Consider the following 20,998-nt stretch of genomic DNA (forward strand, 5'->3'; position numbering starts at 1 on the left):
GGAAAATTGTCCGTAGTGTGTGTGTGTGTGTGTGTGTGTGTGTGTGTGTGTGTGAGTGAATGAGAGTGTGTGTGTGCCTTGCGATGGGTTGGCACTCCGTCCAGGGTGTATCCTGCCTCGATGCCCGATGACGCCTGAGATAGGCACAGGCTCCCCGTGACCCGAGAAGTTCGGATAAGCGGTAGAGAATGAATGAATGAATGTAAAACTGCTGTTAGAATAAAAGGGTTTTGAGGTATTATATGTTTTTGGAAATCTTGCTGTTTTTGTTTCTCCTCCTAAAAGTTTCATTTCTGTTTAAGATAAAATGATGACGTAGTTATAGGAGCGAGTATATTAAATTTTGGGGAGTTTGCATGTTCTCTACACACCGAACAAGGACCATTGATAAACGCCGTCATATAAACCTTTATTGCTGGTTTATTTATCGATCTATTTATTTACGATCTGTAGCTCTCCTCTGAATTTTCCTCTGAACTGAAACTCGGTCTGTCGCTTTGCAGCGGCGTTCGCTTTCCGCCCGGATATTTGCATAAAAACAAATCGAAATAGCTCGATAGGATGAGTGTGGCTAAAAAAAATAAATAAATAAAAATCGACAAACAAAAACGACGGGTGAAACGTGATCTTGTTCGCGAACAGGACATTTCCATGTACAGTGAAGTGCTTTAGCATGAGATCGAAACAAAGGTTTGAAAAAAAAAAAGAAACAATTGGAAAAAATTTAATAAAAAAAAAAATTAAATCATATAAATACTGAAATAATTATTCACAAGTAAATAATTTGCTGTATTTGTGATCTTTTTATTTCGTATTATTCTCTTTTTAATTCAGTGGGTTTTTATTTATTTATTTATTTGTTTGTTTGTTTGTTTGTTTGTTTGCTCAGATGGCACTGATTCACTTTACTGATTCAGCTTACACGTTGGAAGTGTGTGATTTTGTATGAAGTCTGTGATTTTCTAGGTAGATATCACTACACAACAAACAAACAAACAAACAAACAAACAAACAAACAAATAAATAAATAAATAAAGGTGTATCCTGTTTATCTCCTCTATCTGCAGTCTGGATTGTCAGACTCTAACCTGCATCCTTTCTTATTTATCATGAGCGGTGTGTGTTTGTGTGTGTTTGTATATGTATGTGTGTGTGTGTGTGTGTGTGTGTGTGTGTGTGTGTGTGTGTGTGTGTGTGTGTGTGTGTGTGTGTGTGTGTGACCTTAGTGAGCCTGATCCTACCAGAGAGAATCCGAGAGTAAAAAAATAAATAGAGAGTGCTGCATTTTTGCACTTGGTTCTGGCACGATCGCATGGAGCCAGAGGTCTTCTAAAGTTTGTTCTGACACAGAGTCAGAGGACACACACACACACACACACACACACACACACACACACACACACACACACACACACACACACACACACACACACACAGAGGACAGGCTGCCAAAGGAAAGCCAATGGTGTTGTGACTTTCTGGGTTTATTTTGTGTGTGTTTTTCCCCCCTAATCTCAGGGCTGGACAATTCAATCCTTCTCTCTGTACAAATCATACAGTCTACTGAACACAGACACACACACACACACACACACACACACACACACACACACACACGCACACTTGCACAGACACACAGGGATATAGATTGAAAGACTGAAAGTTTGAGAAAAACAGATCTGTTTCCCAGGGTTGAAGTAAACAGAAAGAAAGAAAAGAAGAAGAAGAAGAAGAAGATGATGATGATGATGATGATGATGATGATGATGATGATGATGATGATGAAGAAGGGGCAGTAACAAATGTGTTACATGTTAGAGATGTTAGCACTGACCTGCAGAAGTTGTGAGCTCCCAGTCCTCCTTCTCCGTTTGGATACTTCAGTGTGTTGTACGGATGCTGGAACGTTTCATTCCAGTAAAGGCACGGCTTCCCTCCGTGAAGACTCGTCTGATTCTGTTGCCCTCGATAATCCTCACCGTTCACCGTGTAGCATTCTACAACACACACACACACACACACACACACACACACACACACACACACACACACACACACACACACACACACACACACACACATCTTTAAATATCATATACAAAGGTTAAATATCATGTACATCTTCTTAAAAAGAAAGAAAGTCTAAGAGAGAGAGAGAGAGAGAGAGAGAGAGAGAGAGAGAGAGAGAGAGAGAGAGAGAGAAAGAAAGAAAGAAAGAAAGAAAGAAAGAAAGAAAGAAAGAAAGAAAGAAAGAATGTTACACTGCACTAACTCCCCTGAACTGGACCACTGATGATGTGAAAACGTCTTCACACAGCTGACGTGTCTTTGTCGTGTCTGACGTGAACATTAACTGAAGTAAATCTGGATGAATTCCTATCAGTCTGAAACATCCTGTCCTGTGGTGTGAGCGTGACCAGCTTTCTCATTGTGTTTACATGAACATGAACATTTTGAACAGTTAACCTCATTTTCTGCCTCAGACGTTCATCACAAACAATAACAGGTGTACAAATAAACTGTAATTACGTGAAGCGCCTCGGGACGATTGGCTGAGGCTGATCTCTGGTTTCTTTTGTCTTACCGGGTTTCTTACATAAATGAGTCGTTACTCTTGTTATTTAGCTTGTGTTAGCATGCTAGTCTGAAGCTATGCTGTGAATCATCATAGAGGGCACTGAGGAAGCTGGGGGATGGGCAGGGAGAGCGGGGCAGGAGGGAAGGGCAGATAGGGGGTAGGGGTGTGTTAGCGCATTTGGCAATCGAATCAGTTATCGTTAAGTTTTCAGAAAATCAGGTTCAAGAATTAAATTAGGGATTTTTTGCTTCATGTCTGCACACTTGTGATGTGAGGCGAAGGCGAGGGCGAGGGCGAGGAAGAGGGCGAGGCGAGGCGAGGCGAGGTGAGGTGAGGTGAGGTGAGGTGAAGCGGACGAAAATCACGGCTATCGATTAAAAGAAAAGGCTGAGAAAAAAAACACTGTTTTCCGAGTCGAAACACAGATGTGGAGTGAGTCTCAGTGATCAGGTTGAAACTCACAAACTAAGGTGTGGTGATAATACTGGTGTCTGAATGAATGATCATAATAATGCTAAGTGGCACAGCATCATAATATAACAGGAAGATTCATTCAGACACCAGAATTATCGCCACACCTTTGCTTGTGATTGATCTCTGAAACTCAAAAACACGATTACATCATTAAAAAAAAAAAAAAAAAAAAAAAAATAGATTTTGCCATTTACAAGTGCACTGGATTTTCAAATACACGTCTAGATTATTTTTTTTATTTCTATTAAATTTGAATGATTGAAAGATAAAATATTCCATTTGCACATATTTCAGAGTTTGCATAGATATACATTTTCCCTCAAATTATATATTTCCACTTCTTTATTTCTGAAAATAGACACGATCTCTACAGTCGAATATAAAAAAATAGAAGTATAAAATGCCTTTAACAGATTTGTGTTGAGATCCTGTCCTTATATTGATAAAGAAGAACTTCCCCAGTTTTCTTATTTTTATTCTTGACTAAATCAAGAAATAAAAATGAAATATATATATACACACACACACACACACACACACACAGTACAGACCAAAGGTTTGGACACACCACCTTTTCAACAGGACAATGACCCCAAACACACCTCCAGGCTGTGTAAGGGCTATTTGACCATGAAGGAGAGTGATGGGGTGCTGCACCAGATGACCTGGCCTCCACAGTCACCGGACCTGAACCCCGATCAAGATGGTTTGGGGTGAGCTGGACCACAGAGTGAAGGCAAAAGGCCCAACAAGTGCTAAGCATCTCTGGGAACTCCTTCGAGACTGTCGGAAGACCATTTCAGGTGACGACCTCTTGAAGCTCATCGAGAGAATGCCGAGAGTGTGCAAAGCAGTAATCAGAGCAAAAGGTGGCGACTTTGAAGAGCCTACAATACGACATATTTTCAGTCGTTCACACTTTTTTGTTATGTACGTATATAATTCCACACGTGTTAATTCGTAGTTTCGATGCCTTCGGTGTGAATCTAAAATTTTCATGGTCATGAAAATAAAGAAAACTCTTTGAATGAGAAGGGGTGTCAAAACTTTTGGTCTGTACTGTATGTATATATATATATAAATTTACATTATAAATGTACTCAGTAGATAACAATCAAACTCCATGCACACATGGTGAAGAACCGATCGAGACCCGATCCCCAGACCCGGAGATGCAGAAAAAACTTCCACATGAACACATATTTACAATAAACAGATAATACATACAGTGAATACACAGCTTCCATATACAGTAAGTTCTTCATATATCACTACAACTCCAGTTAAACCATAATACTGTGTAATACATTGTTTGGCAGGTTTTTAAATCCAATGCCTCATTAAATCTAACAATCTGATTCACGGAAGGATTAAAAACCGTATTATCACATTGGACTGTTTTCCGTTCCGCACCTACAATCCAGATCAGGGAATTTCACCCCTTCATTAAAGTCATTATTCTGTCACGGCTTTTAGCTTCCACCTATTCACCTGACAGCCTGCAGTCTGACATATGAAGATGAGACTGACATGTGAAAAGGTTGTTGAGGTGATATAATTAAAACCTGTGAGCATGTGTGTGTGTGTGTGTGTGTGTGTGTGTGTGTGTGTGTGTGTGTGTGTGTGTGTCAGAGCAGCGCTCAGCTTTTAGCAGCTTTTAGCTTTCCTGCTGTCGAGAACGCTTGAAAAAAAAAGATTTCTAGCTTCAAATTCTTGTCATTTTTTTGTAGATTTAAATAAAAACCATTAAGGCTTTATTATATTAATACAACAAATATCATGCCCTTATTTGCAGCGATTAAGTGTGTGAAAAGTGGACCTGCGATATAAAAGCAACTGTAGAGTGAAATATGTGGTGGAAAAAACAGAACTTTGGAAAATAACTTTGAAATTACTGAAAAATTAATCTGGGCTTCCAGCAATCACCACTAAATAACTGCACTCAAATTCAACAGGACAAAATTCATTCATTCATTTTCTACCGCTTTATCCGAACTTCTCGGGTCACGGGGAGCCTGTGCCTATCTCAGGCGTCATCGGGCATCGAGGCAGGATACACCCTGGACGGAGTGCCAACCCATCACAGGACACACACACTCTCATTCACTCACACACTACAGACAATTTTCCAGAGATGCCAATCAACCTACCATGCATGTCTTTGGACCAAGGGAGGAAACCGGAGTACCCGGAGGAAACCCCCGAGGCACGGGGAGAACATGCAAACTCCACACACACAAGGCGGAGGCGGGAATCGAACCCCCAACCGTGCTAACCACTAAGCCACCGTGCCCCCTAGGACAAAATTGAATGTTGAAAATTCAAGCTTTTGGTCAAAATGCAGTAAAGATCGTAGTTGCGAGCGTCGTGTGATGAATATCTAACCCAAAACTGCAATATTGTAAGAAATATTTTAAGAAAGTATTGAATCAGAATCATCATGACATGCGAGTGATGCGTCATTCTAAAAAACGCTCACATTATTAAGTCCTAATGAAGGTGATATTGTTTTTAATGGGTGTGAACATACTTCAACAAATTTAATACCTGCTCTTTGTTAGTGCGAATGTAACACGCAATTACCTTTCCTGAAAGGTACACGGAGACCACAATTAACCCGTGTGGCACTGACTCCGCCCTTTACAAACAACCTTACCCAAATACTAATTACGGTAAACACGCACACAACCCGTGACATGCTAGCTTGCTATTTCTGAAATCCTCCCTATCTTCAGCGTGAGACATGTGTTTTTCCCTTTGTTAATAACCTTACACAATTTTAGTGCTGATGATACCCGATTTGAGATGTTTTTAGACGAACAAGCACTCGGAGTGTCTCAGGGAACAGAAATGGGTTCGATATCAACGTTTACTTTGAAGATAGAAACGTTTGCGTGGAAAAAAAATGAACCGTTTTTGTTTCCGTTAAAACTTTCCTAGGAATATTTTGCCCTTAGTATTGTAGAGGAAAACAGAAATCCTTATAAAACACTACGAATTCTCAAAGCTCCGAGTGTCTACTTTCATACGAGCTTCATATGAACTCCGACTTCGAGTGAGACGTGACAAAGACGATGGATGATCTATGAGCGACAAAACAGGAAGAAACTCCTTTTTTTTTGACCTCTGGGAAAAGTTAAACGTTAAAATGTGGATATTTCATCTTTGAATATGTAAATACTATGAAAATTTCAGTAGTAACTGAACAGCACTATTGACCTACAAAAGCATACTAATAGACTTTAAAAAAAAAAAAAAAAACTCATTTCCCTTCTCCATTTTAAATTTGCAAATGAGAAACAGTCTGTGAAAAAAAAAAGTGTATTTTTGAATATTTTAATTAAAAGGCCCGGCGCTGTCGTAAAACATAACTGCAGCTTGCTTCCTGTAATCGTCATCGTTGAGAAAGCTGTTCTGGTTATTAATCGGCTCTTGGCACGGAGGCTGGTGTATGAGGTTGACAGGTTTCATTTGAAAATTTGCTGATCGGAAAAAGCGGCAAGAAACGAGGTTGTTTGCGGAAAGTGGAACCGAGATTCACACCAACAAGAAACATCCAAATCTGATATACAATCAACCAATCAGATGGAGCGATTCATAATTTTATACTAAATGAGTTCCAAGAAACCAAAAAAATGGAGTTTTCTTCCGTTTTTGTTGCGTCCGCGTTGATGATTGAACGTCTTTGTCGCGTCTCACTCCACGGTGGAGTTAATATGAAGCTCGTATGAAAGTAGACACTCAAGTCTTTCAGAATTTGTAGTGTTTTATAAGGATTTCTGTTTTCTCTTTCACACAAACGTTTGTATCTTCAAAGTATATGTTGAAATTAAACCCATTTCTGCTCTCTAAGGTGCTCCGACTGCTTGTTCAAACGAAAAAAAAATCTTAAATTTTTATCTTCAACTCTAAAAAATTCAATGTAATTAATCCTAGGAGGGAAATTAATTTGTTGTAGCAGCTCGGTACATTTAAAATACAGTAAAGATGAAAAAAAAAAAGGGGGTTAAAATTGTGTGAACTGGTTTAGAAGAAATTAGACCAATCTTAAGCTGGAAAAAGTCTTGCTGTAATATGTGCCTTGTTTAAAGGAAATTTATAAGTAGCCCAAATAATCTGGCTACAACAATCCAACACTGCAGTAAGATTGGAACCCACTAGATCATGGCAGATCATTAAGCTCTGCTAGGTGGCACTATTATTCTTCGCGAATAGTACTCATGAAAAGCTGGGAAACATTTCGAGGCCTGGGACTCAGAAGCGGTCCATGAGTCATACCGCATGTCCTCCGGAATAATTACCATATTCTTTTTGTAATCTCTGGCCAAGCCACAAGGCGAGCGGGGAGGATGCCCTTCGGAGCCGCTCGCATTACAGTCGAGAATACCGGCGTAAAGAAAGAAAAGCAGGAAGAAGAGGAAGAACAACTGTGACTTTTGAGAAACACTATGTGTGGGTATGAAGATCAGATGAGGCAGCCATCTTGCTTGTGTGGCTAACCTCTCTAACCGAAAAAGCTTTCTCAAACCGGCTGGACTGAAATAAGCCGGGCTGGACGAAGGGTAGTAATTAGCAGCAGTTTGGTTTGATGTGGTCGAGAGGCACAATTACTCTGCGGCGACCAGGGGAAGCAGGAATAAGAGGAACGAGATAAGAAGGTCCGTCCATGATGAATAGGGAGTTAAAAACCGACGTCGTTCAAAGCGCTGCTGTTTCGGGATAAGAACTCACAAGTCGCACGCGCCGGAGCGAGTTTAAGGCCGCGAGAAGAAGGTGATGGCCTCCGTTCCAAATCCAGACCATCTTGCTCTGTCATAAAGAACCGTTTCCCCTGTATCGCCATGTGACGTCTTTGTTGTGGTTGGATTACAGACTTTGATGGGAAACAGAGCTCTGACCGCATTAAAGGTCGAAGTGGGGGGAAAAAATGCTATAAAACACGACCACTTATGGAAGAAAAAAAAACGACAAGGAAGAGAGGGAGACCCGGCACAGGCCTTAAACAAGAGGGTCCTAAGAGCAGACCTCATACGCAAAGAGTTGATCACCCTGTTATTACGTTTGAAAGGATTTGAAGCTAATTGCTTCCACATTGAGTATCCAGATGCTGTCGCATCTAAGTAAAAGACAGAAAAACTGGATGAAAAAAAAAGAAGCGTGAGCGGTTTTACAGTCACGTGATCGATATCAAAATAAACAAGACACAAAGGACTCCCCTCCAGCAGGGAACGCAGGTCATGCCATGTTGTGTTTACTCAAAAAACTGCTTTGTAGGGGGATGAGATAGAGTTACATGAGGACAGATGCACCATAAACAACACAAACAACTGTGCCTTGAAGAAAAATGGACTCTGAGGCCAGGGTAGAGGTGCTGCATGCTAATCCAGGCTTCGTGTCATCGTTGGCGCCATCTTTCTCGTGTAAAAAGGACATCGAGTGTAGATAAGCTTAATGAAAGTTTAAAAGTAAAATTCAACAGTTTAATCGACTTAAACAAACGTATCAGTGCTTTATGTCACTGCCGGTATCCTTTCTGCTACTGTTCTTGATACAAAATCACACAATATATCAGTTTAGCATTATATTATCTTTCCAGAAGTAGCTAACTAAATGTAACTAGCCGACACACCGGCGAGCTAACAACTGTTAGGTAAGCGATTTACTACGTAAACATTTATGAAGGTTTTTAAGTATTTATTTCAATGAAAATTATAGCAATAGATGTTAGCAGACATTATTAGAATTATTATCTAATTTGTGCAACATTCCAAATATTTGAGGTTCATTTCATTTACGCATGGACGATGTTTCTGTCCAGAACTTCAAAGGAGTTGCTAATGATAAAAGGTTTGACAGACTGACTGAGGTAAATTACCAACATCAAGACTTTATTTTTCTGACATTTCATAACAGGAAAAGCAGGAAATACATGATCTAGTTCCCCAGACAGAAGAAGGCTATTTGTGGCACTTTTACCTGAATATATCTTGCGGTTTTGAAAGCAACGATGCACGACTTGAAGTAACGATTCGCTAAAAAAGAACAAAAAACAACAATACTTTTTTCTTGTGACATGTATCTGATCAGCTAAGACATGTTTGGTGTTCTAGTTTTGCTTTAAAAGATTTTAAACTAGAGCCACATTTAATATATTTATTGTAAAAACTTACCAATAACAAAAGATTATTATGACCTAAAACCTCTATTAATACACATTCAAATAATTTGTTAAGCTACAAAGCAAATAATCAAGCTGTTCCAGCAGCTGTGGCTGAGAGGAGAAGCGAGCGTGAGACATACGCTAGTAGAACAAATTATTCTGTTTTGGATGTGAGAAATCACATGCCAAACCATTCCCTCGACTCCAGAACCACATCAGACTTCGACACACTCATTCAGCATTCAGCCCATCAGTCCCTGGAGGAAGTTCCTTCCACAAGAGGGAAGACAAACTGACGCTAGTTAAGTAAGCATAGGCCTTTGGACCATGAACAATGCTGTTCAGAATTTAAAGGGACGGTTCGAGGAGCTCGTTCCTAAGGTGATCCTTTTAAGGATTAATAAATCTGAAGTGTCGTTCGGGACCACTTTCCTGTTCTAAATTTGGCAAGGAAAATCGTGAGCCAAGCCGAGAAAAAAAAAACATAATTACCCCCGTTCCTGTCTCATTTTCTTGGACTCCTACCCCAGCCTGAGCAGTGTATCACATTTACCTCAGGCTAATACCCACTTACTCTAGGCTAAGAATAGCGGCAGGGCTAACCACTCTAGCCACAGACCCGGGCTTCCTGTAGAAGGCGTAACTCCGGGTTTATCCAAACACACAGGCTGACCATCAAAAGAGAATCTGTAAAAGCTGGTCTCGCCTCAGTGTAAAACTGCAGCACACGAAGCGGTGGCGTTTTCACCTCTTGACTCTCCTCCTTTCCACTTTCTCTCCCGCTTTCTTCCGCTTCTCGTTCATGCGTGGCTTTTTGTGGAGAGAAAGCAAAGCGACCATTTAGCCACAGAGCGCTGCCAGAACCCTGCTGCTTGGATGTGTAAATATCTAAATATAAAAAAAAAGGGGGGGGGGGGGCCTGCCGCAGCCTGTTATGATGGTATTTATATTTGTTTACAGGCTTTTCTTTAATGACTTACAATATGTTCAGAGTTTCCAAAAAAAAAAAAAAAACAGCAAAATTATACAGTGGACGGAAAGACTAATTAAATAAATATATGTCTAGCAAAAGTGGATTTTATTTACTACTGCTGTATAATTATTTCTACTATTACAATTTACCGTTTTGTTTTTTTTAATTCTGTCCGTTTGAACATAAAATATATTTATATTAAATCAGTTTTAAAAGCAAAAAAGATACGTTTCAGGCTTTTGTTTTTTAAACATCTGCATCCATCCATCCATCCATCCATCCATCCATCTATCTATCTTAAAGAGTCTCCCACTTAAGTTAGTTAATGTTAGCCGGCTAGCAGGGAAATCCTCTCAGGAATTCCATAATTTAGCTCCGTTGTTAGCTTGCTAGCTAGCATTTTCAGTGAGATTATAATCCTAGCTAACGGGAGCTAACCTGACAGGAATTCTGAGAGAAATTTCACGCTTGTTCATGACAACAATCCTGTCAGAAATGTGATGCACTTAACAGTCAGTTGTTGTGAGAATGACGCTGTGGTGTTGTGTATGTTGAATAACTGCTTGTGCATTCTTACAAACAGTGCTGATGTTTTTTTTTCTGATGATTCTAATATTTTGAAGGAGAAACCTAAGGCGTTTTGGCTCACGTCACACACACTGTCATGATTTCACGCTTGAAATTCAAGTGAAGTAGGAGCATGACGGGTTCAAAAAGCTCGTTTTCAGATTGCACGTTGGTTAGGAGGCCTGTGGGATTGTGTTTTATTGTGGTTCCCCATGTCTGGAAAGCGTGATTAAAGCACCGAACCGCGAGAGATGAGCTTTGGGAGGTTACAAGGTTAAATAAATAGCACACTAATCACAGGCTAGTGCTGCACACACTGCTAAACTCCCTCAAACCAGCTCTGACAGGAGAGTAAACAAGAGGAAAGGGAAAATAAGGAAAGGACAGGAAAGGAAAGGAAAGGAAAGGAAAGGAAAGGAAAGGAAAGGAAAGGAAAGGAGAAACAAGAAAGGAGAGGAGAGGAGAGGAGAGGAGAGGAGAGGAGAAATAGGAGAGGACAGAGAGGAGAGAAGAGGAGAGACAGGAGAGGAGGAGAGTGGAGGAGGGGAGAAACAGGAGAGGAGAGGAGAGGAGAGGAGAAATAGGAGAGGACAGAGAGGAGAGAAGAGGAGAGACAGGAGAGGAAGAGAGTGGAGGACGAGAGGAGGGGAGAGGAGAGGAGACAAAGGAGAGGAGAAGAGATGAAGGGATAGACAGGAGAAGAGGGGAGAGGAGAGGGGAGACAGGAGAGCAAGGAGAGGAGACACTGGGGAGACAGGAGAGAAGAGCATAGACAGGAGAAGAAGGGAGAGGAGAGGAGAGGCAGGAGAGAAGAGAAAGGAGAGAAGAGGAGAAGAGGATGAGGAAGAGATGAGAATAGAATATGAAAAGAGTGAAACACATCAGGAAGGAAGAGACGATTAAAGAAGAGGAATAACTGAGGGATTTCCACCACAGTCACTTGTTCCAAATTATACAGCAAGAGAGAATGAAAGAAAGATTTAGGGGCCATTTAATTTACATTTCCCTTCGTAATGGTTAAGGTCAAGAAGCCAAACCTCATAAAAATAACAGCACAACAAAGATACGTCACGCCCACCCAGAGTCACGATTAACGTCCATACGTTTTCCTGAGAGACCAAACAAGTCTTCATACACACACTGAGGAAACCCGATAGGGCTGAGAAACATGTGCGTGTGTGCGTGTGTTTGTGTGTGTGTGTGTGTGTGTGTGTGTGTGTGTGTGTGTGTGTGTGTGTGTGTGTGTGTGTGTTGGGGGGGGGTTATGTATGCTGTCTAGCCTGTCAGCATTGTGAAGAAGTGTTGATGGACTTCAGCCAAGTCTGGAATCAGTTCATTTAAAGGAACAGTTTCACCAAAATACTAAAAGCAGGACGTCTAGCCCACATGCGGTCGATCAACTCAGACGTGCTTTGGATCTGACTTATACTCTAAACTTTTATCTGGAACTGCATCAAAGTGAAGGAAGTCTACCTCACGTAAATACATGCTCAAATCTTTTGCCTTGAATGACATCATTAAACTGCGTGATTTCATTTTAAAATAAACACAAGGCCAATAGCTGAATGAGTTTGACTATGCAGACTAATTAGCAATTAGCGTGCACACGTGATACGTCACCTCGTTAGTCATGTTAGTCATCGAGAGTAAATAATGCTAGAATACCTTTCACAGTACGTGAAGTGACAGCTGATAGCATTGATGAACATTGCATAACAGCTTGCTAACACTTCAATGTAATTCCATTGTTAGCTACCGCGGTTTAGCCTCGGCAAATTGGTTTCTGTGTGAACCACAGCAAGGTACTGGTCAAAATACTGCAGCTTCATTTGCCTAGCGAGCTAGCGAAGCAGTTTATACTGGTATAAACACCAACAGATTGCTAATTTGTTAGCAAGGAGTTGATTACGTAGCGTCTTTAGTTTAACGTATGTTAGAATGATACTGCGCTGTGTACAATGTGTCTGTTAACATATGTGTTATTACTGTGGTAAATCTTTTCTGAACAACTAAGGAAAAAATATATATATTTTCAGTCAGAATAATTTCGGAAACATTCAACAAAAGACTTTAGGTTTTTGTAGGCTTGAAAAAAACAACAACAGTCGATCGTCATGGATTCCAGGAAGGCACACTGTCAAGTATATCAGGATAGTCGTCTTGCTAATTAGGTAACATTATAGCTAAACAAATACTTTCTTCTGATGACAAAGTCAGTTTTTTTTTTTTAGGTTTGATGCAATGTCAGAAATCGAAAATGGCCGACTCATAAAATTCCAACACTATATGGTGAGGTTTTGTTGATGATCCCTAAACCAGAAAAAGGCAGGCTTCAATTATTTTCTGACATGTTAACCTCATAGCGCTAAATATAAACACGTTTCGGACGATCGACAACATTTCAGGGGTAAGTGTGCCAGCTTTCATTTTGTGACCTGTTCAGCTTTTCTGTCTCTGACCCAGGATAGGAGTCTGTCACTGACACGCTAACAGCTTTAAGTGCTGTCATGCACTCGGATGGAAAACCAGTGGCTTTGTGTGGGTGGTGTCGAAGTGTGAAATCATGCCTGTCTGAAACGACTCCGACTCTGGAGAGCCTCATCGGGTTCCAAAAAAACAAAACAAAAAAGAAGCGAATGTTAATCCGCTCACTCCGAACAGCATTCTTTTTTTTTTTTTTGCCTTCCTCCCTCCTTTTCAGAAACTGCATCACCGTGGTCATGTTCCAAAATATTTCTGATAGCACACTAGGGTTCATTTTTGAGTTTAACGAGTGTCATCGGTTTAATGGCTCTCGAAGCCCAGTTACTATAATCCCACGGCACACAGACGGGAAGAAGAGATGGAACAGCGGTATGAATCGGATTAGATTGACAAAAAGGCGTGAGTTCCAAAAACTAGATCAATGACCTATGACAAAAGAAATTGAAATCAAGATGGCTGCTGAAATGAAAGACTTTGCTAGACGTACTTTGGTATTAGGACAACATATAAAGTAAAAAAAAAAAAAAAGAGAGAGAGAGAGAGAGAGAGAGAGAGAGAGAGAGAGAGAGAGAGAGAAACTCATCAAAATGTGAAAATATTTAGAGAAAAGTTACAAAAAAAACAAAACAAGAATTTTCTCTGAATTATGATGAGCCTTAATGAAAATGTCCAGGGTCTTGATCTAAAGTAAAAAAAGAGGCCAGATTTTGATTTGATGTCATTAATAAATACATTACAAAACCCCATGTAAAAATCCGCCATGGTTTTATTAATGGGGCCTCGGAGTTCTACTGAACTTCCAGTGAACTAAAAGCTCATGGTCTGAGTTTTCCAAGTTTTTCGGCATTCACGCTGTAAGCCAAACACTCATCAACCCAACAATTTCTACAACAAACCCAAACAAATATTATGTGCTCTACATGTTTGGGATTGCTCAGAGGTCTATGGAATGTTTCCTCTATTTTCACACCCTTTCTGAACAGGCTTGCCAGGTCCCTTTTCTCCTGCCAACATTAGATTATTTTTGTTTGTTGGATAATTTTGTGGTGTGTGCCAAGGTCTTTCGACTCCTGTACAGGCAGCTCCCTTCCTACCCCAAAACCCCAAACATCAGCATTACAGAAAAAGCTCCAGAGATCCTGTCATATGAACCTTCCAAAATCCAATCTGTGTGGAAAACTGGTTTTACTGAGCAAAAAAAATCTCAAATAACTGAACACTGTTTGCAAAACAAACAAGCAAACAGAACACGTTTAATGCTAACATGCTAGCATTTGATTATCCCAATCCAATAACTGCTTGGAATTTCTCATATTAGTGTTATATTTTATTAAACTTACCATAAAAAACAACATTGCTAACTAGCTAAACATTGCTGTACAGTAGGTGTATAATCTCAGGATACATTACATTAACTATCTTACATAAAAAAAGGTAATATAACACGACCTGACGAACACTGAGTGCTAGACAGCTAACTATTTAGCTAGCTAAGGAAATGTGATCTGAGATATGCATAATGTATCTTGGCAGCTAGATATGTGACTCAGTTTGATAGGAAGAAAACTAGTTATGTTAAATATAGCTAGATAACAAAACATGACGTGACTTGTTAGATACACCGCTATCTTGATAACAAAGTGGCTAGCTAGGTTATTCGACAAGAAAGAATTTAACCAATTAAACACGACTTGATGACTTGTGATTGTAATCTGCAGGCTAGTCCGGAAAGTGTTGCCTGGTAGCTACAGTAGTTAGCTAGCTAAGTTACTTAAGAGGCAAAACAGAATGTAACTATGTAATGTGACATGACGTGATTTGCTAGCTATCATTAGTTTAGTCAATAAAACTCCCGAAACAACTTTTAATAATCTGCAAATATGCAGAAAGTTTCGTCTTACAAGTAGTCGTTACCGGGAATCTATAAACTCAGATCTGAAAATGTTTGTAATGAGCGACGTAAGATTCTCTCGGCTGCAGATACACACCTAACTACGGCACCCAGCAACCAGCACACACACACGAAGAAAAGCAAAACATGATGTTGATATAATGAAATGAAGACAAACAACTTATCGCCGTGACACACATGATCGCTTTACATAAGACTTCACAACTGTTTTCTTTTTTTCAACATGTTTATTTTCATTTTTATTGATTTTATTGAAAATTTATTTGTTCAGTTAATATTACGGATAAATAAGAAACAACTGACAGCCAAAGCAGACACCTGTTTCACATTGCTGAGTTTTGGCCCAAGTATAGCATTAGCGCTAGCCTCCCTTTAGATCTGATGGACACTGATTACAGGACACACCATAGCAGGAGGAAGAGGCATGCGCACGCTACTGGTGAGGATTAAAGGTTTACAGTTAGCTTTGTGTAGCTCTTGTAAACTTGAAGAGCTCGGTGTGGCTTGTGTAGACAAAACTAGAAGGGTTCACTGGTTTGGTTCTCACTCTAATAGAACCCTCAATTGTTCCTTTTAGAACCCTGAACAAAACTTTGTTTTTATTAATTTAATAAATTTAGTAATTTATTAATTGTTTTTAGTAGAACTAGCTAGTTTAAAGCAGCAGTATTTAACTTTTGGGGCACTAATCAGTATAAAAAAAATATGTTTAAGTATCTGAGTCAAAATATGAAAATATTAAAAGATTCAATTTCTGAATCAATTATTAACTGATTTGGAGTTCATCAGGAACTGAATCAAATTTCTAAAAAAAAAAAAAAAAAAAACTAAATCAGTTCTGACCTGAAGCAAGTCTACATAACTGAATCATGTCACAAATCGAATCAAATAAGGTGTGAACTAAACCGCTGAATTGTGCGCCACATAATGAAATAATTCAGTTCTACAAACCTGATTCGGTTCAAACCTGATTCAGTTCGAAACTGAAGTGAGTCCTTTATCCTGAATTGTGTCTCTGAACTATTTGCTTCATCGCCCGTGACGAGCTCCTGTTCTCTCTGAGCCGAATCAACTCTGTAGAACTACAATCGACTTGATTCTTATCTGATTCAAGTTTACTAAAATGACCGAATCATTGCTTGGAGAAAGTTGTGAAAATATTTTTTTTTCTTTAGTGGAACAAAGATGTGAAGTGAAAAGATGGAAAGAAAATACATGCAGCAGTTTGTCTAACTGTCTGCATTCCTCTGAGATCTGATATCAACAGTAGCCTCTTTTTTTGTGTGTAACGCTTTGTCAGTCAGCTATGCTTTTCCCACTTTATCTCTTTCCACACTCCACTCCATGTTTATCTGATCCTGCCTTTCAAACACGCACAGAAAGGCCTGTGCATGCTGCGCCTCGTCCTCATCCTGTCCTTTTTTCTCTCTTTCTGTCTCTGTGCCTTTGTGCAAAAATGTCCTCCAGCTTGCATCTCTTAGCACACACACACACACACACACATGGCTTTAACCAATGGCGTGAAAAAAAAAGTGAATAAAAACCACCGTATGTTCCACGGATCATATACGTGAAAAGAGAAGCAGGCAATCTGAAACAAAACAGGGACAAAAGCTAACAAAAGCAACTGCACAAGACGCAGCACGATCGACGTCTCTCGCCCCCGGGGCCCGAATCAACTTCAGGTCAGTTGCACAAAGAGACAGAGAGACAGCATTCTGCCTGGGAAAGAATGACAGAGCAGGTGAAAAGTGAGCGAGAAAGAGAAAAAAAAAAAAAAAAGGCGCATCCTGGTATCATCTGTGTACCTGATCAGGTTCAGGGATTTATTCATGTCCGTGAGATTTAGTTTCACATCACCGGCAAACTTACGAGCAGCTAAAGTGACCCGTATTCATCCCACACGCACAGGCCAGAGTAAACCGGGGCTTAGATCGGATTAGATTACATCCTGCTCTTAACCGCTGATTTCAGTACACACACACACACACACACACACACACACACACACACTGGCAATGAAAGCAAAACACAATAGACAGAAAGAGAGCGGCAACATTTAAGCACCAGATAAATGTCTGGAATACAATAAAAGGTGGAGGCGAGTCCCAAAACACCGAACCTCAACAAAGCGAAACTGTTTAAAAAGAATCACATTTTTACGTTTGAAATCAAACACATTTCCAAAAGGTGTCATATTATATTATATTATTATATTATTCACCTTGTACAGGGATGTGGTAGACTAGTGGACGGATAATTCATTAGTTTGAAAAGCTTCCCAAATGAGGGGCCCGGAGAGATCTGGCTTACAATATAAGCGACGAAGCAACAATATAGGAGTCCATATGCTGTATTTTTGCATCATAAGACAGCCAAGTAAGCTTTTTTCCTTTATTTAAAGATTTCTATGTTGTAATTTGAAGCTACAACAACACCAATGCATCGTAAGATGCCTAAGTAGGGTTTTTTCTACATCCAGATGTGTAAATCAGAGCCATACCACACTCATTTAGAATTTAACTCATTTAACTGAGACTTAAGTGCATAATAACAAAAAACGTTCATAATATGGATTATATCATCATTATATGGTATTTCATTCATTCATTCATTTATTCATTCATTTTCTACCGCTTATCCGAACTTCTCGGGTCACGGGGAGCCTGTGCCTATCTCAGGCATCATCGGGCATCGAGGCAGGATACACCCTGGACGGAGTGCCAACCCATCGCAGGGCACACACACTCTCATTCACACACACACACTACGGACAATTTTCCAGAGATGCCAATCAACCTACCATGCATGTCTTTAGACCGGGGGAGGAAACCGGAGACCCGGAGGAAACCCCCGAGGCACGGGGAGAACATGCAAACTCCACAAACACAAGGCGGAGGCGGGAATCGAACCCCCAACCCTGGAGGTGTGAGGCGAACTTGTTAACCACTAAGCCACCGTGACACACCCCCATCCCCCAAATTATTTTATTATGACTAAATGAAGCTATGACTCATTATGATTTATTTTGTTAAACTACGACTGCACAGTGTAGTGGTGCAGGATCTGGGCTGTGTGTGTAAGGGTTGTGTGATTACTCGTTTTAATGCTGTTCATGTGTGAGTGACGATTTGCACGTGTACAGTAAGTAGAGCTAGGGTAGTACAGTACGGTAAGTTTCCACCGAATTTCCCTATTTTTACTGTGAAAAAAAATGAAAGGAAAAAATGAACAGAAGAAATAATACTAAAAAAAAAAATTCTCGTCTGTCATCGTCCCGTCATTCATCACGTCTCAAGGAAGAGGCTGCTCACGTCACATGACTCCTGCTCTGTGCTGTGACTGCAGCTCTTTCTGCACGGAACAGACGCTCTTCACTTCATAAGTGTATGGTCCAGTGTCCAACTGAAATAAATTTATTATAGAGATGTCTTTTTCACACCAGGCTGCCTGAAGGGCCAAAACAAATTACCTTGCCTGTGGGCCACCGATCGAATAGCCCGGGTCTAGTGGTTAAGCTGTCAGACTACTGATCGGAAGGTTGTGAGTTCCACCAAGATGCCACCGCTGAGCCAATGAGCAAGGACCTTAACACTAAATTGCTCAGTTGTATAAAATGTGATTCGACTCACATCCGATACGGCATCATCATACAAACACTTCAAAACGTGTTATTCGGCTCAGGGTCACATCGGGTTCTGCATTAAGAAAGCAAATAAATACACAAATCAAAGTCAAACGTTGTTATCACTCTAAACTACAACTCAGTCTTCACAATTCCTTGAATCTGAGGCAGAAATACAGTAAGTGACATAACACTATACCTCAATGATGAACCGAATCAAATTTATACATCTATGACTCAGAGGAATTAAATTCTGAACTTCATCCTATATAGATCTGAATCATTTCTTAATTCTTAAATTAATCGATCAAACACTGAAAATTAATGTTTTGTTTTATACATTTTTAAAAAAAAATTTGCACTAATTTTTCTTTTTCTTTTCTTTCTTTTTTTTTACATAAGCGAATCATAATTAGTGAGCCGAGTCATTCTGACACACTTCATCATACATAGACCTGAATCAATTCTGATCTGAATTCTTAATTGAATAAAATAACTCCTGAAACGAATCTTATTTATATACAGTATAACTGTATCAAGTGACACATAATATATACTGTATGCATTTATGTAATAGATGAATAATAATATGTTTTTAAATATATGTACATATATATTTATATTTATATTTTATGTTTATTATGTACAGTTATTTGTTTTTAGCACCGAAATGAGTTGATTCTGATTTAGGTCTAAAGCCCTATTCGGACGGGATTAGCTCTACGTGGGGGTAAAGTAATTATTACCAGAGCTTCTCTGTGATTTTAGTTCCATCCGAATGTGCCATCTCGGTAATCATTACGGACAATGTCAGTAAAGATTACGGCGACTTTTACCTTCTGTAAAAAGGTCCGGAAAAATTACCTCAGGTAATACTAATACCGTCTGAATAGACCCGCTGTAAATATGTACGGTAAAATTCCATCATTTCCTGTTTAAAAGTAGTTTTTGGCGCGTTTTTCAAGCATGGAGGCGCCAAGTTGTCTGTTTGCGCACGTGATAACAGGAAGCGACGTCATACGCACATGACGACAAGGAGGTTACTGTGGTGCGTAAAGCGAGTTACCCCTCCCACTTCTGCTAGTTTTACTGAGATGTCTTGTCCCGTGCAAATTGGCCAATTAATATTACAGACGTCCTGAGGTAAAATTGCATTACTCCACGTCCCCACATTAAAACTAATCCCGTCCGAATAGGGCTAAAGAAACTGATTTGAGTCAGGTGTGAACAAAGTATCACAATAAATTGAATCCTGAGTCAAAAAACACTTAAGTTGACAATCTCTTCCTCAAACACAGGTGCCAAGCACTCAGAGAGGAATGGTCTGGCATTTTATATGTTCAGCACTAGCCTTTTAGCCTATATTTTTAGCATTAGCCTTATTTCCTCTCCGCATCCCCTCTTCGTGCCGAGCGCACACTCCGATGGCGGGGGACCAAAGTCAGCCTTCGTCTTGCGGTGAAAAAGTTCACGACGCAGGTCAAGTTCATGGAACTGCACAGTTTCTGGTCATCAAGCCTGAAATCAGAGTTCTATGGCTGACCACATAAGTACATGTTAGCTTTTTAAAAATGCTAAAATGTGGCCAACGTGGACATGGGAATGACGGAGACTCCCAGCAGATGACATACACTCACTGTGGCCTTGTTCTGAAGGATATAAACCATCTGAAGTTACTCAACCAAATGCTCGAGGTCACAAGGTCAAAAGTCGGATAGAAGACTACACAGCGAGTAGCAACGAGCAGATCAAATGTCAAACGCCGTCACGCACACACTCATGGCCAGGCCTCCTTCTCTGAATCTAACCATGTTTGCTAAGTTCAACTAATTTAATGACACCGCAACCTATTGTTAGCCAGCTAGCTGCTAAGTATTTATGCTAAGCTAGCATGAAACATGCTCTTTGTATCGCTAGTTATGTAACATTTCTAATAGCTTAATGAGAGCTTACCAAAGTTTTCAAGGCTAATCAAATTAATTTAAAATAATAAACCCAGCTTAATGAAATTTTGTAATGTAATGTGAATTTTATGTTTATCATCGTTCGATTATTTGTTATATCCGGCGTAACAGCGCCCGGCGTCTCTGCGGTTTAGTTTAGCAAAACCTCACCTCACAGAAAACCCATTAATCGGTGTCATTTTCATCCGTTTTATTTGCCTATTCCTCGAGGGCTTGTCCTTCTTGGCAAATGGAGTATTATGCAAAAGAGGCCAGGGTGTT

At 39.9% G+C, this 20,998-nt stretch overlaps 1 protein-coding gene across 1 annotated transcript in view; it reads right to left on the reverse strand.

Moving 5' to 3' along the window:
- kremen1 (kringle containing transmembrane protein 1) overlaps positions 1-20,998 on the reverse strand; it is a 59,443-nt gene that overhangs the window by 31,991 nt on the left and 6,454 nt on the right. The window contains exon 2 of the mRNA XM_027162926.2: positions 1,835-1,997. Coding sequence (XP_027018727.1) covers positions 1,835-1,997 — 163 coding nt within the window. The remainder of the gene's footprint in view (positions 1-1,834; positions 1,998-20,998) is intronic.

Source organism: Tachysurus fulvidraco, chromosome 9 (genome assembly GCF_022655615.1).
Source record: "Tachysurus fulvidraco isolate hzauxx_2018 chromosome 9, HZAU_PFXX_2.0, whole genome shotgun sequence".
NCBI lineage: Eukaryota > Metazoa > Chordata > Actinopteri > Siluriformes > Bagridae > Tachysurus > Tachysurus fulvidraco.